This window comes from Saccopteryx leptura, chromosome 3, assembly GCF_036850995.1.
Source record: "Saccopteryx leptura isolate mSacLep1 chromosome 3, mSacLep1_pri_phased_curated, whole genome shotgun sequence".
NCBI lineage: Eukaryota > Metazoa > Chordata > Mammalia > Chiroptera > Emballonuridae > Saccopteryx > Saccopteryx leptura.
Genome location: NC_089505.1, coordinates 248,466,209 through 248,484,057, shown reverse-complemented (window position 1 = coordinate 248,484,057; position 17,849 = coordinate 248,466,209). Strand labels below are relative to the sequence as shown.

Below are 17,849 nucleotides of genomic sequence, written 5' to 3'. Positions count from 1 at the left end.
CAGAGGTCTTTCTTTTAATGTTGCCTGCTTGCTGCTCAGACTTTGCATTAGGCAAAAGCCCTGTTACTCTTCTCACACAACTTCTCACGGCTTCCAAGAAAGAACAATTTCCATGCAGAAGATTTTTAAAAATGAAGGTCACCTGAGAGTGTACAATTGATAGAGTTGGACATTACCAGCTGAGCAGCGGTGAACTTAACAAAAAGATAATGTCTTTTTTTTGCCCATTTTTGAGGGGATCTAGGATCCAAGCCAGGGTCACATGTTGCATTTAGTTGTCCTGTCTCTTTAGTCTTTTGAAATTTACAACAGTTCCTCAATCTTTCTTTGCCTTTCCTGACACTTTTAAAGAGTGCAGTCTGGTTACTTTGCAGAATGTTCTTCAGATGCGTTTATCTGCTATATCCTTGTAATTGGTCAGGTCATGTTATGCATTTTAGGCAGAAGCTGGGTTTTCCAACACCATTCTCATATTGTGCAAAAATGTTGGCCCTGTGTTCTCTGAGTGAAAATTTTTTGCCAAACCCTGATTTAACAATGGTGCTTCACGCCTTCCATCAAAGAATGTCAATTTGACCCAAGTGGCCTAAATTTTTGATAAGATTCTTAGAATCAGATTTAAGAGTAAAAATGGACCAGGGTGTCCATGTGTTTCTGGAGTCTCTTTTCAGGACAAGATGAGCGCTGTGGATCTGTGCTAACAGTCTAAGGAAGGTTAAGAAAGGGCAGGAACTGGTTCTTGTAAACTGACAGTTTGGGAGAGTGAGTTGAAGATAATCACATAATCCATTTATAACCATCCAAGTTAACAAGCTCTCACCTTCTCCAAATAGGCCCCTTCTTTACAAATAGTCACTTCTGCGTAAAAGTGTGCTCTCATCCATGTGACCGGAGTCACATGTGACCGGTCTCATGGCATTATTTTCCTGCCACACCACAAAGATCAATTCACATGAGGAGCCCTATTAGAAACTGTGGCATATTATTAAATGTTATAATCTGAGCTTTGAAAATAATTTTCCTCCCTCCTTCACAAAATAATTCATGTCTGCCCAGTGCAATCCTAGGCTGTATCAGTAGACATGAAACTACTAGAACAAAGGTAGCTGGTTCTGTGCGACTCAGCTCTGGTTAGACTGCCTGGGAAGAACTTACCCGCGCATCCTGCTGAGAGAGACATCCATAAATGGAATTATTTACAGAAGGGAATGAATGAGTTGCTAAAGAATTCAACATTAAGACTAAGAATGGATTTTCGAGCTTGTTTAGTCCTGTCCTGGCCTAAGCCTTAACTTGGGTTCTCAGTTCCCTTTCCTTCATGACCAGAATGCTTGTCTCGTCCTTATCAGTTGTCCTGATAGCGAGGGACACGGGCTGCGCTCCCTGCTGACGCACTTGCCAGATATAACCTGTCAGGCCAGGACTTCAGAGGATTTCCCCCCAAAAGAGGAGCAAGATGATTGTCTCATGGAAAGAATTTTAGTCCACCTGGACTCCATGTCCTTCAATTTCCACATTCTGCCATAAGAATGAATTTCTTTCCAAAACAGGCAGCAGGGTCTCTGTCCACCAGGCCTATTCCACACTCAGGGGGCAGGTCTACTGTCAGTGCAGGCTTTCCATGCATTTCCATCTGGCCAAGGTTGCTCAGTGCATCTGGCTCTGTGTTCAAACACACACTATCTCAGGAATTGGGGATCAGTACATCCGAAGGACAGGAGAGCTATTGCAAACCCTGGGGCTGTCATGGTGAACCAGATATGGATGAACTGGGGACTTATGAGGAGCACCAGGAGAGACTTTCATTCCATATAAGGGAGAACTCCCTGACAACTTTCTACTTAACTTTGTCTCTCCTATAGTGACATGTGTGCACAAAGAGCTAAACTATTTGTTAAACTGAATGCAATTGAGGCGAAGTTCTCTGAAAATGTAATAGGTACCCTTAGGAAGGCTGTGTCTTCCCTTCTCTTATTGCAGAAAAGATGAAAAGTGTTTTTGCTGGGCTGCTGGAGGGAGCAGAGCTTGCCAGATAACTTTGCAAAGTGCCTTCTAAACCTGAGATTCTATGAGATTCAATAATCACATTTCAGTGAAATTTAGCCTGAAATTTTCCCTCCAAAGTTGTCCTTTAGCCTGCCTCCTTCTAAACTCAGAGAAGAAATTCTCGGTGATTGACAAAGGGGAGGCTATTTCATTTGCTATGTATGTCTCTGGCACCCACGGGCTTTACAGAAAGTTGTGTGAAGGGGAAGACTCAAATAACAGCAGAATCTCACTCTCTGGAGAGACCACTTAGAAGCTAAAACCGACTTACTGCTTCTTTATGTCCTATTCTACTACCACAGCAGTAAGTGTTATTCCGTCTGGATATACTGTGAAATGCAAACAGTGGGGGGTGGGGGGTAGGAAGGGAGGGCAAAATAAAGTTTATCTCCAGGAAATAAATAAGTTCCAAATAATTATCAAAATAATTTTTCCATTTTATTTTAACAAGATAGCTCTGAATGTACACATTTATGAACACAGTGTGAAATATTTCTTCCTATCTTCTTTTTAGCCTAGTAATTTCTACATACATGTGGACATAGACGACAAACAGGTCTTCCACAAGAAAATTAGTGTGCTTCAGCCAACTCGGTGTGACCATGGCATTAGCTAATTTCCCATATTTGTGGAAATTAGTCCTCCCTGCGATCACGCCACTCATAGAACAAGTGCTCCCGTGTGACAGAAGCATGCTGACCACAACAGACATTTCCCGATGAAGTCATAAACTTATGGATGTATTTTTTAAGTGACTACTGTACAGCATTAACTACTTGCCTTCCATTTAATGTGTGAAATCAAATGTGCTTGTTGGGGCCAAGAAAACGCACAGAGTCCTGTAGTGTTCCTTTTCACCAGATGGCAAAGCACCAAGTCGCCCATGGAGACTCTTTGAAAAGAGCCACAATTCTTAAATAGGTAACGTGCCTTCTGTGTTACAAACTGTACCTTGTTATGTCACAACACTGCTGGGCTTTATGGGCTGTTGATGGGTCTGGTAAGAAGTAATATGTAAAATTTCTTTCTATGAAAATAATCTTTTACTTAAAGAATAGAGATTCTAAAGAATACCAAAATAATTATTAACAATTCTGGGGAAAGTATTGACCGGTAATTTCCCAGACCAAAAGTTATACACAGGGAAAGAATTAGGCCCTTTAGGAATCACTAAATGAATAGTTTTTACATTTATAGAGTAATTGGTCCAATTACAAAAGGATTTCTCCAACTTGGTCTTTGAACTGGTGAGCCAGAGAAAGCAATGGATACAATCAGCGGGGAAGGGCCTAGTTTGGGAATGGAAAGCACCAATTAAAAACTGAGCAAGTAAATACTGAGCCAGTTAAATACTGTGAGTCCCTCACAACCTGACAACATTTGCTTCTGATGGAAAAATGACAATGTCATGTCATGGAATAATATGACAATTTATTGGGTAAATATTTTCTGGAATGCCTACACTGCAGTTAAAACTATACCATTCTGTTAAAACTGTATAATTTACACATCAGTAAATATACCAAGGGGCTCACAGCATGCCTACAAGACACAAATATACAAGAGATAGCAAGATCATGGCAACGTTTCCTAAAATAACAGGAAATTCTGATGTAAAAAGAATAAAAATACGGCCCAAATGTTGGAAAGGAGCTAGACTCTGGGGAAGACACTACCTGAAAAGCCAGAAGACCATTTTATCCAAGAGGGAATTACAAACATAAAAATAAAATATTTGGTATTCTACACTATATTACAAAAATAAATATATCCATCAATAAATAGCAGGACACCTAGAAACTTTCACATGAATATTTAGGTTGTTAGCCAACCTAAGTGCCTCTGTTACAATTCTCCTGGAGAGTCATTTGGGTTTATCAGCTTCAATGATGATAATTTAGCCATAAGCCTGTAAAAAACGATTGACATAGGATGTAGCCAAGGTCTATGATCGGAGAAGACATTAGTGAGCTCTACTTTCCTAATGTTCTGACAATATGAAGGCTTCATGTTAATGCAGTGATGCAGGAGACATGCAGGTGCACTGCAAGAGGCTTGAAGGGAGCTGGGAAGACTCCTGTTTATGCTTGATGTTCTTTCATTCTCTGATGAGAAGAAAGAAATAAAAAAGTGCCACTAACATCTGAATAACCAACATGTGGCTTTCCGCACCATTTTTCCATAAAGAAGAAGAAAATGAGGAAAATGCATGTTTGCATCTGGACGGTAGGAAAAGCAGAAGCATCTGAGATGTGCAGCCTAACAGCAGACAGCCTAAAGGTTCACATCTCTTTAACAGAAGAGTGATTATAAGCGCTCACAGCAAGCTTCTCCAGGGACCTGGAGTCAGCGGAGGGCCTGAGAGGGTGCTAACAGCCGTGGTGTGCCAGAGCCTGTGAGCATGGCTTCTGACAGCGACTGCTAAGTTCAGGGACTTTGCAAGCTGGTTGACATCACTTTGGTATCTTGAAATAGGCCGTGATGGGAATATTTACACCATTGAAATTCACAAATTAGGGGTCATTTACCCCAAGACTGTCAGCTGTGAAGCATTTACCAGCACACTGCTGTGTTATATATTGTAGACATAAAATTTTGCTTGATTTTTATCTAACTAGAACTATCTTGTTCAATTGAGGTTTTCCTGTATGTCTATTACAGAGTCCTTTAGAAAGGATGAGAAGTACCGTAGAGTATATGAGTATACAATGTGTACCATGGTGTAAAGGATGCACTACATCCCAATGAGGGCTCCATGTGTGGCTGTCCAAAGCCAGTTACACACACACACACACACACACACACACACACACCATTGTATATGGCAGCTATTTCTTGAATGAATAGTTCTGAGTTGCATGACCATCTCAGATGGTCACTCACTGTATACTCACTGATGGTCAAAATACCACATTTTGGGGGCAACAAATTTCCAGAATCTGCCCTCTGTTTGCTCTCAGATTCCATGCATCCGGGTATACAGATCTGAGGTCCAAATTGAGCAAAATGTTTTTCAAAGTAGCTTCGCTTGCCTCTATTTTCTAGTGTGATATGAGTTTATAACCCCAAGAGTTTTGAGAAAGAGAAGCTGATGGTTCAGGGTAAATAAATGTGCCAGACTTCTTAAGAAAGCACTGAAAGGGGCGAGTGGAGAACAAAGTACTAGAAGTTGCATTCCTGATTCTAGCAGGGACCATCTGTGTCGTCTGCCTGAAGGTGTCAGAACAGTTTGAGAACTACTCTGCTCTTCCTGCACAAAGCCCATGATTCCTCATGGTGGGTGGAGAGAGGCTGGGACCATAGTCAGAGTCTCAGCATCCTTTCAACTGGCCAGCTGTGAGCAGACCCAGTGGACCATTCCTGTCCAGAACCCTTTCCAGGCCCTCCTCAGTGCTAGCCAGTTCCAAAATGGGAAGACTGCAGAAAGAAAAGGCTATTGGGTTTCTACCATGGGGCAAACCTGGTTTCAAAATTCAGGCTTAGCTTTCAAGCCATTAGCTCATGTGTTTATTTATTAATTGATTTACTTAGATGGACCCAGTTGGATTCTCATTTTCTTTTTCTTATATTTAAGTATTCCTCAAGAACAAAACATTTCATAAAGAATATTGTTAAAAGCAAATCAAATTCAATGTCAGGGAGGAAACTAGAAATTAGAGCAGCACTAACTCCATTCATCCTGGAAGAAAAGCTTTCAGGTGTCCCTCCAATCACAGCAGGGGCAACGGAGGCGAGAGGAGACAGGGACGCGGGAGTGGGAGAGGGTCATGAGGCTCAGGGCAGAGAAGAAAGAGAGAAGAGAAAAGGTGGACAAAGCAAAGCAGAGGTGCAGAGAAAGGGGAGAAATATTAAGAATTGAGGAAAAACATCAAGAATATTAAGAAGTGAAGAGTCCAACAGACAGATCCCTTCTGATTTTTCTCCTCTTGTTCTTTGATAATTTTATTTTGTCCAAAAGATTGAGTTCTCCAACCAGAACTGCTTATAGTTTTACAGATACATCCTAGGATAACATCCAGATCCTTGTCCCCTCCCCCCTAGGTGCCCCCTCCCACCTCCTCTACCCTCAGCAGCTATGAAGGCCAACATTGGCTCTGTTTTCTTATCTCAGAAACCGGTGTCCCCCTGAAGCCCACTGTTTTCCTTTCTGGACCAGGCACTGCCAGCACGCTGGTGTCCCGGGGGGTTTACTCTTCCTGTTGTACCTGAATGCCACTACCTCCTGAACCCGTTAAATTTCTGCATCAAATAACCCCTCTCTTTAAACATACAACATCCTTTCCCAGGCCCTGCCTCTCTGACCAATGGCAGAGACAACGAATGAAAGTTTCATCGACATTCCCAACAGTATTTAGGAAATGTAGTATTTCCTAAGATGGTTAAATTCCTGGTGCAAATTATCTTGACAGAAATCTTACTCAGAGAAGAGGTGACTGAGAACATATCATTGGCTTTTCCTATATGCACATTTGACTGAGTTGTGCACATGTGTGAGTCTATTCTAGCTCTATAGAACCAAGAGAGTTCTATAAGTCTCCCCATGCACACATACACATACACAAATATCTATCTTTTGACACTATATTTCAGCTCCGGTGTTGTTGTCTTCAAATTGACATAGGAGACAAGTAGTATGGGCTTGCCACTTGCTGTCAGAGGTGGCATAGACAGGAAATGGCAAGCCAGAGAAAAACAGATTGGAAGAAATGAGACTGTATAACAAAATAAGCCTTTCCTATAACCAACCAACCTGTCTATTTCCCTAAGGCAGTCAGCCTCTTTGATCTGTACACCCTTTTTAAATAATCTTATTAAATAAGAACACAAAATATACACATATACAGTTATTAAATAAATGAGACAACTCTTCTTCTATCTACAGCCACACTCAGAGACGGCCATGCCTTCATACTTAAACTTGTAGGTGACGACACCTTTGTCTAGATAGAGGATGGAGATGGGATCTAGCTTGGTGGGCACACAGCAGGCTTTGGAAGCCTTCTGGGAATTCTTGAGGTGGACCAAGGCCTGGATGATCGCATGTTTTGTGGGGGTGAGATGCTCGGCCAGGGGGTAGTTGCAAACCCCACGGCATTCATAGGCTTCATACCCAGGTGGGGCGATGATCCAAGAGTCCCAGCCGATCTCCTTGAAGTCGATGTAGAGAGGGGTCCTCTTGCAGTAGTTTCCTTTGGCATTCCTTCTGATGCGGGCGGTGGAGTCATAGATTATGTTTGACCTCATCTGCAGCAAAGCCTCTTCTCCAGGTCCATTGGAATAACCATCGAGGTCCAGGTTGTCCAGCTCCAAAAGTTGCTCATGGGTGATCATTTCACTCAGTTCCTCTTTTCGCTCTTTCTCATTGCTTTGGTCATCAGAAAACACGACAAGCAAAGGGACATGTTTATTCCGGTCACTGGTGTCTATTTCCAGTTGTCCCCTGCTAGCGTCCTCGGTTTCATCATGTCTGCTCTCAATGTGGACTTCCAGCTGGTGAGTGGATGAGCCTGACTTTTGCCAACGTCTGATGGCACTGGTAACATCAAAAGTCTCCCACTCACTGTTAGTTCCATAAATCTCCCCTGACACCAAGACCAGCATGTTTCTTTCCCCCTCATTGTCGTCTCTGCTCTCAAGTACTTCAAAAATGGTAATTTTCCGGTCCACTCCATCATACATCATGCGGTCTCTCTGTACAAGTGTGTACAACCTGAGTTCAGCCATGATGACCTCTTCGTGGTGAGGGATGGACACATTGAAGAGAAGAGGGTATTTTCTGAGCCCATTAAAGCTGGCTGGTTGGGAAAACAGATCTAAAAAAAAAAGAGAAAACAATGAGATTTGCAGTATGTCACAGAGAAAAACTGACACTTATTTCTGTCATAAGAGGGCCTGTCAGTGAAGGAAGTTTGATACAGAGAGAGTGAGGGGATATAAATGAAAACAAACATGTGTTAGCATACTTTGACACAGAAAATACTGAAAGACCAATGGTAGAATGCTAAATTGAGTTAAGCTGCCAAGACTACAGTGGAAATGATAGCCTAATGAATGGTAGAAAACTCACCCAGCCTTGCTTGTCAACCACAGAACTATAGAACTGGGAGGAACTTGGAGGTTGTATGGGCAAGTCCCCAATTTTTCTAACCAGTGAAGTGCTAGCAAATAAGACATGTGGTGGTTGTTCTTTTCTAGGTTTTGGGGAAGAGGGCCTCATGGTTTGTTATATTAGCATTTGTAATGAGTGGAGGTTCCCACATAGTTGGCTGGGTACTGGTCTTCCTGGAGACGTCCATGTATACCAGGCTTTGGTAAACTACAGCCCATGGACCACCACTTTCTGGAAATAATGCATTATTAGAACACGGCCTCATCCATCATTTTTGTATCATCTGTAATGACTGTTGAACTACAATGGCATCGTTAAATGGTCACAAGAGAAAAATATGGCTGATAAAAATCTAGAATAGGCACTATCTGTCTGGTCCTATACAGAAAAAAGTTTGCTGATCCCTATTCTAGACTCCAAAGTTTGACAAGGTTAACAAGATAGCCCCAAACCGAAGGGGTAACAACAGTTGGTTTGGGTATGCAGTTCTTGATACGGAGTAACCGGGGAAATGAACCTTGGGAATAGAGTAGTTGCTTTATTCTTATACCCTTAGCACCTTGCATGGAGTTTGGCACATACAATCACTCAAGAATATTTATGAAATAATTTTTAAAATTTCCTTTAGTCTTAGACTCTCCCATAATTACCATGTTGACTTACTAAGAATTTCATAAGAGTCCGAAGCTCCTGTCCACTTGCCCTGGGTAGTACAAGTAACAAAGGAATCTCTGAGGGCATCTGTTATCAATCAAAGGATTCCATGACGCCAAAGAGGCTAAGGACCACCAATTGAGGGGTTCCCTGTCATCTTTGGCAGCCTTTTCCCAACTGTCTACTTAATTCATGAATTTAATGTTTTTATTTAACTTGATCTGATTATGTTTATACTTCCCACCTCCTTTAGACTTATTCTAAGCAATAGCATTTATAAAATGAGAGGTTTGAAGTGGTATGTGGGGTTTTTTTCTAATTCACAATAATGAATGTGTAAAATGATTTTATATGAGTAAAGCTTCCACTAGATATGGCCTGAGATCATCTCATACACTGCCAGTGGGAAATATTGGTCAATGGAATGAATTTACACTTGCTAGAATAGCTCTCAAAACTAGCTATAATGGGTCTTAACCTCTTGATCCAGGCAGTACGCTCACTCACCCTCTCCAGTGCATAAAACAGTGCAGTTGTTCCATTGATCTTTGTTGAAAGATGAAATAAGTTGTAAACCCTCTTGTTTAAAGTTGACTGATATCCTCCACACTTTTCAAAACACCCCTTTGCTTTACTGCACATTGCGTCTTTGGACAGGTTCTCCTAGCCCTTGGGGAGCCTATCCTATCACCTGCACCTGTCTAGCTGTGACCCCTCCCTGTGGGACCCTTCCTTCCTCACCTCCTATCTGGACATTCACTCTCCTCTGAACCACTTGAGTACTTACTCTCTCTTCTTGACCTTTGCCATGTACATCCTCATATTTTACTTGGGTTTTTTTTAGTGAATAATTTTTCTCAACTAGATTGTCATTATGCTGGTAGATGCCACAGCTTAGTTCCTTTCTATGCCTTCATTCTGCCACAAGTTCTTAAAGGCATTATTTTAAACACAGTGATTAATTGATGATTCAAGCTTCAGACCTTCCAGATTTATAAGTATAAAATATGTCCTTATGATATCAAGTAGCTTGGGGTTGCCCCCTTCCCTCCTTATAAAAACAGAGGAGATGACTCCTCTTGGACAGGGAACATGTGAAGACTAAAAATAGGGAGTAGACTGGTTGCTTGACCCATGAGAAAAATGCAGAATAAAAGCTCACTATAGTGAAAGGAAAGGATTACATAGAAAGAAGCCTGGTAAACTTTTGGTGGTGATGAAAATGTTCATTATCTTGACTGCCGCTAAGGTTTCAGTGGCTGTTTACATATGACAAAACCTATAAAATTATACACTATAAATATGTGCAGTTTATTGTATGTCAATTATACTTCAGTAAAGTTATTTAAAAATAGGTTCGCTGTGCATTTACAATATAGTAAGTAGCAGGTGGAAAAGTTCTGACCAAATTTCATGTGCCAGGTGCTCATCAAACACTGGTTTAGTTATGTAGTCCAACGTCTCTACATTGCAGTTATGGCTACTCTGTTCATTTCACACCAGAAGAAATTGAACCTCAGTGCAGAGATCTGACTTCCCTCAGATGACAAGGTTAGGTCAGAGCAGTGACAGGAATAGAGGTCAGGCTTTATCTACCTTGGAGGTGGCAATTGTTTCCCCCTGGTTAGTTAGGTTTGGGGGGATTAGGGGATTAGCTTTGTTTTGCTTTGTCAGTCTTTGTCTCCTAGGAAACTGCACCGAGCAGACCCAAAGAGCAGCAAGAGGGACAATAGCAGCCAACAGGGTGAGCCCAGTGCAGGATTCAAGTCCAGGGAGCTGTGTAGTTCCCCCTGCAGACGGGTAAAGGTGCAGGAGTCCGAGTGGTCCACAGAAAGACGCTCCTGTCCTTGCTCATCTCCAGTAACGAGAAGTTCTACAAACTTCACTTCCTGCCCGGGTCATCCAAATCCTCTCTAGGAGAAGTGAGAACTGAAAAACTCCAATTCCCCTGGAGGATGTGAGCATTTTTCCACTCACACCCTGAGCCTGGCACCTCGGGCGTAGCACTCAGAAACATTTGGGAGAAAGGGTCCCCCAGGAAGGAAACTGATAATTTTCAATCCAGACCTATCTGCAAAGGAATCTGTAATTTCAGTTTGCCATTTCCATTCTGCTACTAAATGTTACTAAATAACATATCCAATATGTTTACTAAATATCACAAATTGTGGCCTGTCAACTAAATTTTTAAGACAAATGGTATCTCCAGGACTGAGCAATACCTACTCAACATTTTCTGCAATGCCTAGAATTTAGGGAATAACTAATGTTTGTTCAGCACTTCATAGCAAATAGAGTGTTTCTTACTCAGAACCACTTTTGAATTGCTCAACTACAATATATTATATAATTATATCACCCTCAATTTACAGATGATGAAATTGAGATTCAGAGAATTTCTATAAACTCATATCCACAACTATGAAGTCAACCTGCTCTCAAATTCTAAATCCTGAACTATTTCTTCGACACCCCTCTTCTCCTGTTAAAGAAGGTCTGGCCAACATCATGCCTGTCAATGACTATAAAAGCATAATTGGTGAATATTAAAGAATTAGTTTCTTTGGACCCACAGTTTTATCATAGATGTTAAATTTTTATTTTGTTTAGTCTACTAACACCATAATAAACAAAGAATTAACTTGCTAGGTAATTAGATTTAATTACTGAGTAAAGATCTGGGAGGAGAAAACACACTTTCTCACTGATATTTAAAGCTTGGGCATCACTCTTCATAAAGACACAGATAGAAGTTGGATCATTAACTGGTTCATTCACACTTCCTGGAAACTATAAACAGTGCTTCAAGGATACACATGTCACATCAAATGCAACAAAGCTTTAGGAAGACTCTAAAATATAAGTTTCTGTGCTGTTTAAACATCTTTTAAATAAGGTCACAAAAGGGAAACTCATCCCAAATTTAAGCGAAACACGAATCACAACTTTCTGGTTTTTGTCTATTTTCATTCTAAGTAGAAGTAGACAAGTTTTGTAATTGATCAAAAGCCAAGTGAAAACTAAGGCCTATCTGAAAAATGACAAACAAAGCTATAGTAGTAGGCCATTAGTAGTTTTTTTCTTTACTTGTTAAAATTATAAAAAAAGTTTAAAGACTCAATTATAATGTCAAAATGGTGAACACTTCATGATTTTGAATTCAAAGATATTCTTGAGTACCTTTCTCAAGAGGCCATAATGTGCGTTGTTTTGTGTCCCTATGTGCACACATGCTTATATAGATGTATTCACCCTTATTATCTCTATTATTGCCATGCATTATAAAGTTACTTAGTACTTCTTAAAAAAACATCCAAGCCAAAATTTATCGATAAAATGTAAACTTACCTTCATTTTTGAAACTCCTGATGATATTGGCAGATGGCATGGAAGAGCGGTCTGTGGCAAATTTGTTGTAGAGTTCCAGCATGTACTCTGGTGGGTCGACCTTGGCTGAATCCTGCATTGGGATGTCAGACAGGTTCAACGTCTTGAGAAACTCATCCTTCATGCTCTGCAGCAGTGTGTCAAAGTCAACACCATCTTGTTCTGAGAAGACATCATCGAAGAGGGGCATATCTTCTTCCAGAGGCGACTGCTCCAGGCTCATGATGGGGCTGCCAGAGACATAGTGAGCCACCAGGCAGAAGAGAGCGCACAGCTGCAGGGCCAGAGGACCCATGTCTCTGCTCCAGTCCCAGGCCAACCCAGGAAGGTTTAGCTCTCCTGGGCTCTAAGTGGCAGTTTTATCTTGTGGAGTGTAAGTCTCGTGTCACTGGAGACAAGTTTGGAAACTCTTCCTCTCCCTCCCTCCCCCTACCACTCTTCCTCTTCCCCCAAAAGTCAGGTTGCAGTAATTGGATAACAAAATCCCCTGTAGGGGCCTAGCCTTTCTTATCTCTCTAGTGTAAACTTGTGCACCAGATTTTGTTTCTATCTCGCAATCCCTTTTTCTTTTAATGAGCATTTTGTAAACATTTCCACATTCTGACACTGGCTGAGAGATAGGACAATTTTTCCCTTACAAAGGCTCTGTTTCTCTTCCTTTCATTTCACTTCCTTTTGGCAGGAATGCCTACAATCTGCTTTTAGGCCATTCAGTTTCATACATGTATGTAATAAATAGTAAGAATCAACACAATGAGCATCAATGGCGGTATGTATTAATTCTAGTAATGGGGCTTCCGTCCTCACATAAACATTTTTGAAGAAAAACCAAATATCCAAAATCTCCAAGTTAATAGATATAAACTTATATAAAATTTTAAAACTCATGCATTTTTAGCAATCAAACGTATAAACTTCATGGTCAATAGCCTTCTTTGCACAGATTTGATCTGGATAAAATGGCTTTTGAAAAACAAGGAGAGTGCTTCATTATAAAACCAACTAAAAATTTTAGGTGCTTTCCTACAAACAGGCATTGTGCTAAGTTCCTTATATATATCACCTAATGTGTTCCCTATAATAATGCTATTATTATCCCTATCACGTATATGGTTCAGTAGCTTCCCGAGGTCGTGAAACTACAGAGTGACAAGACCAGGATTTGAACCCAGGCAGTCTGACTCTTATGAAAAAGAGAAAACAGTCAGAGTTTTGAAACAGTGTTCCCTTAGACTGGGGCAGGTGCAGCGAGGCTGAAAGGCTAAGTCCCAGCTCAGCTCTTCCCCAGACAGTCCATAGTCAACAGGAAGACAATTTGTAAGTTCTTCACCGATGCAATGAATTATTGAGATGACTAAATCCCTGTGAAATCTTTTTTTCCCTAAATTTAGAAATTAAATTTAATGGGATGACATTGATCAATAAGAGTAAAAGGTTTCAGGTGAACATCTCTATAGCATTTGAATTGTTGATTGCATTGCGTGCCTACCACCCGAGTCAGATCATTTCCCTGTCACTGTCACCTATATCTGTCTCTCTTGACTCCCTTCCCCCTCCCCTCTCCTGCTGGTAACCACTTCACTTTTATCTGTGTCCATGAATCTCAGTTTTATTTCCAACCTATATGTGAAATCACATAGCTCTTAGTTTTTTCTGATTTACTTAGTTCCATTAATCATTAAGTGGCTCCAGTAAATCTTGGCACGTAGCATTATTAGGCAAATGAAAAGTAACAAATGTTTTTGTCTCAAAAATAATGGTGGCATTGACTGTGTGTCTGGTTTAAGAAAGACAAATTAAGTTCATCTCACTTCCCAACCCCAATTAGTGATGGTAGCAACCTGATCTGGTCAGGATGGTCCCGTGGACAACCCAGGGTGGGGGGAGGGGTTGCCACTGAGGCAGCAAGACTGGAAGTGTCTCCCTGTGTGATTATTCAGGTGCCTTGGCACTGTGTTCAGAGGGCTGTGTCTAGATATTGGGTACCTGGGAATGCTCTTAGTTTCTAGTTTAATTCCCCTGCACTTACCCCAATAGGTTAGCTACAGTATTGTCACTCTTTTTCTCCTAGGTCCCGAGATTAATAGTTATTTATTGATTCTTCCTCTCTTAAAACACAAAATTTCACAGCAATTCTTTGAATTACCATAGAAAGAACAGAATTTTGAGGAAAAAATCTCTCTTCAAAATTGTCCATTTGTTTAGTGGTTTTGATTTTTGCTTTATTGTTTCATTTTGGTTGAAGCTTCTGCTCCTACATTAAATAGACACCTATCGACTGAAAATAAATTATACCCTGAACAGGTTCACTAGTGAGTGAATCCGGGGCCGGATCTCATCTTGTGGGTGGGATGTCTTAACGTGAGTTTTCTGACAGCACGCCGGCCCACATCACATCCTGCACCAAAACAAGCCCCCGTTTATCTTTACACACACAGATGTCAACGCACACTCCAGATCTCTGAATGGCAGGCATGTGCATGTAACTGCCACAGGACAGCAGAGTAAGTGGTGGTACTTATAAGCCAGGTGCACTGGTTTCAGAGGTCAGGAGGAGAGATGGGCATCCCACCTCACAGAGTTCTTGTTCTTTACGTTCTCAGGGGTGAGGCATGCAGCTGAGGTACCATTGGCTGCCTTGTACTCAGTGCCAGAGTAACCATGGGATCACATATTTGGACCAGTTTCCAAATCATAAATGTTTGTATTTGAGCTTGACTGAAAGACAGGATAGGAAAATGTTTAAAACCACATCTCAATGCCTATGACTTCTTGAACTGCAAGGTCCTTTAGCCCCATATGTCTCTGGGGTGGATGAGGAAGGAAATTTGGATTTCATGCGTAGAGGAAGGAGGAATCAGCTTCTTTCTTGTTCTAGGCCTTGGGGAGGTTATAATTTAGCTGCTGAATCTCACCCTCCTGACTTTTTGTAGTAGCTGTCCCTGATGACTCTCATCCAACTCTAAAAGGTCCAAATATCTCCACATTCTTTCCCCTAGCTTGCTCTTTCTGGACACCATCTATTACTTTGCAATGATCTCATTATTTTGGATGCTACCTCTTTCCAATTCCACTGCCAAAGGTTCTAGAGTCTCTGCTTTATGAAGTTTAGGGCCAAATTTTAAGGCCAGTTTCAATAACTATACAAATTTGAAAGATCCAGGACTGAATTTCATTGGCCTCTCAAAGTTATCTGTGGGCCAGACAAGGTGAGACACCCTGGACAACACCCTTATGAATTCTGCTGTTCCCTGTGAGTAATGTACAGACCCAGGTAAATGGAACCAATGAAGTTCTCCTGATGACAAGAGGTCAGTGAAGTTATTACAGATGACTATAAGTTCAGCCAAAAATTCCTAAAGCCAGAGCTCTGCAAGCTACATGCATTGGAACTTGCAAATTCAATATATAAGAACAGAGAGTCTTCCACAGTGGCTGCACCAGTCTGCATTCCCACTAGCAGTGCAGGAGGGTTCCCTTTTCTCCACATCCTCACCAGCACTTATTCTGTGTTGTTTTATTGATGAGCGCCATTCTGACTGGTGTGAGATGATATCTCATTGTAGTTTTAATTTGCATTTCTCTAATGATTAGTGATGTTGAGCATTTTTTCATATGCCTATTGGCCATCTGTATGTCCTCTTTGGAAAAGTGTCTAAAAGCTTTGGTACATATAAATATATACTATGGAATACTACTCAGCCATAAGAAATGATGACATCGGATCATTTACAATAACATGGATGGACCTTGATAACATTATACTGAGTGAAATAAGTAAACCAGAAAAAACTAAGAACTATATGAATCCATACATAGATGGGACATAAAAATGAGACTCAAAGACATGGACAAGAGTGTGATGGTAACTGGGAGGGGGGAGGGGGAGGAAGGAGAGGAGGGGGTGGGGGGAGGGTAAGGGCACAAAGAAAACCAGATAGAAGGTGACAGAAGACAATTGGACTTTGGGTGAGGAGTATGCAACATAATCAAATGTGAAAATAATCTGGAGATGTTTTCTCTGAACATACGTACCCTAATTTATTAATGTCACTCCATTAAAATTAATTTTAAAAAAAAGAAAAAAAAAGAAAAAAACAGAGAGTCTGCACTGATTATTCCCTGGGCTGTCCTCTCAGTCTTCAGTCCAGATCTTGCCCCTGGTAATCAGACCTAGGAAACCACTGGCAGGGAGGGGCTTTGTCTCAGGCTGGGTCGGGGAGGTCCGCTGTTCTCTGATACCATCTACCCTAGCACCTCCTTCTAAGATTAGACGTTTTCTTGGCAGTTCTCATCTGCTCCATGTTTTGTAGTCCATATTTTGAGCAGGGAAAAAATGCTTCCTTGCTTCTAGTGACCCCTCAGCCTTTAGGTTGCTGCTGATCTGAGGCTTATCTGTCTACCAAGTGGTTCCCACACATCAACACACAGAGGCCATCTCCTCAACTCAAATCTACTTCTCCAATAGCTTGATTTAAATATTCCTTGAGCTAGTCTCTTTCAATGGCCTTCCACATAATCTCTTCACTGTCCAGTAAGGCCTAGAATGTGAATTATCATCAATAATTAGGTTAGCAATAAAAACAACTGAGGTCTTTGTCAGAGTATTTCATTCAACAAGATTTCTTGTGTGTATCTACTTGATGAAAATAGACCAAACCCTGATCTTGTGGGGTTTACTTTTCAGTTGGAAAGACAATAAAATACACAAATAAAACAAGGTGCCTGTTGTGTGATGATGAGCACAATGGAAAGAACAAACCAAAGCAAGAGGACAGAAAGTGCCACGGGGAGGGCTTGCTGTTTCACTATCCAGGCAGAGGAGGCCTCTCGGTGGGGCTGGGGAGGCCGTGGGGGCTCATGAAGAAGAGCAGGCGGAGGGAACAACCTGTGGGAAGGCTCTGAAGTGACAACATGCTTGGGGGCTTAAGAATTCGCAAGGTCAGGATGGTTACAAAAAATCAAGGAAAGCAGAGAGTTGTGGGAAACGAGGTCTAAGAGTAAGTGCAGGCTGGACCAATTTGGAGATGATAGATCTTTTTTTTTTTTTTAAATCATATTATACATTTTTTTCCCTTCTTTTCCAAGTGAGAGTAGGGGAGATAAAAAGACAGACTCCTGCATGCTCCACAGCTGGGATCCACCCAGCACCCCTGTCTGGGGAAGATACTTTGTTCATCTAAGACCAATGTTCTGCTCATCTGGGGCCATGCTCGCAACCGAGCTATTTCTGGCTCCTGAGGCAGAGGCTCCTTGGAGCCATCTTCAGTGCCAGGGACTGATGTGCTTGAACCAATAGAGCCATGGCTGTGGGAGAGGAAGAGGAAGAGAGGGAGGAGGAGGAGTGGGAGGGGTCGAGAAGCAGATGGCCACTTCTTCTGTGTGCCTTCACCGGGAATTGAACTGGGGACATCAACCCTCTGGGCCGATGCTCTACCACTGAGCCAACTGGCCAGGGCCATCACATTATACAAATACACAATTTTGCCTCTTGCATTTTTGCTCACTGAGCATTCTATCTTAAGGGTTTTTCATGTTGCCACAACCATTAATAATAGCAATTGCCCAATTCCATTGCATGGATATCCTATAACCTTGTAAAAAGACTTTAAAGTAGTAAAGAGAAACAGTTTTATTGAAATGTAAAGACATT

At 41.4% G+C, this 17,849-nt stretch overlaps 1 protein-coding gene across 1 annotated transcript; it reads right to left on the bottom strand.

Moving 5' to 3' along the window:
* Positions 1–5,801: 5,801 nt before the first annotated feature.
* Positions 5,802–12,506, bottom strand: BMP10 (bone morphogenetic protein 10). Its single transcript, XM_066372377.1, has 2 exons — positions 12,158–12,506; positions 5,802–7,859 (listed from the first exon to the last, which is right to left on the bottom strand). Exons 1-2 carry the CDS (start codon positions 12,489–12,491, stop codon positions 6,919–6,921), a joined length of 1,275 nt encoding a protein of 424 aa, XP_066228474.1. The 5' UTR covers positions 12,492–12,506; the 3' UTR covers positions 5,802–6,918.
* Between the last annotated feature and the right edge of the window lie 5,343 nt (positions 12,507–17,849).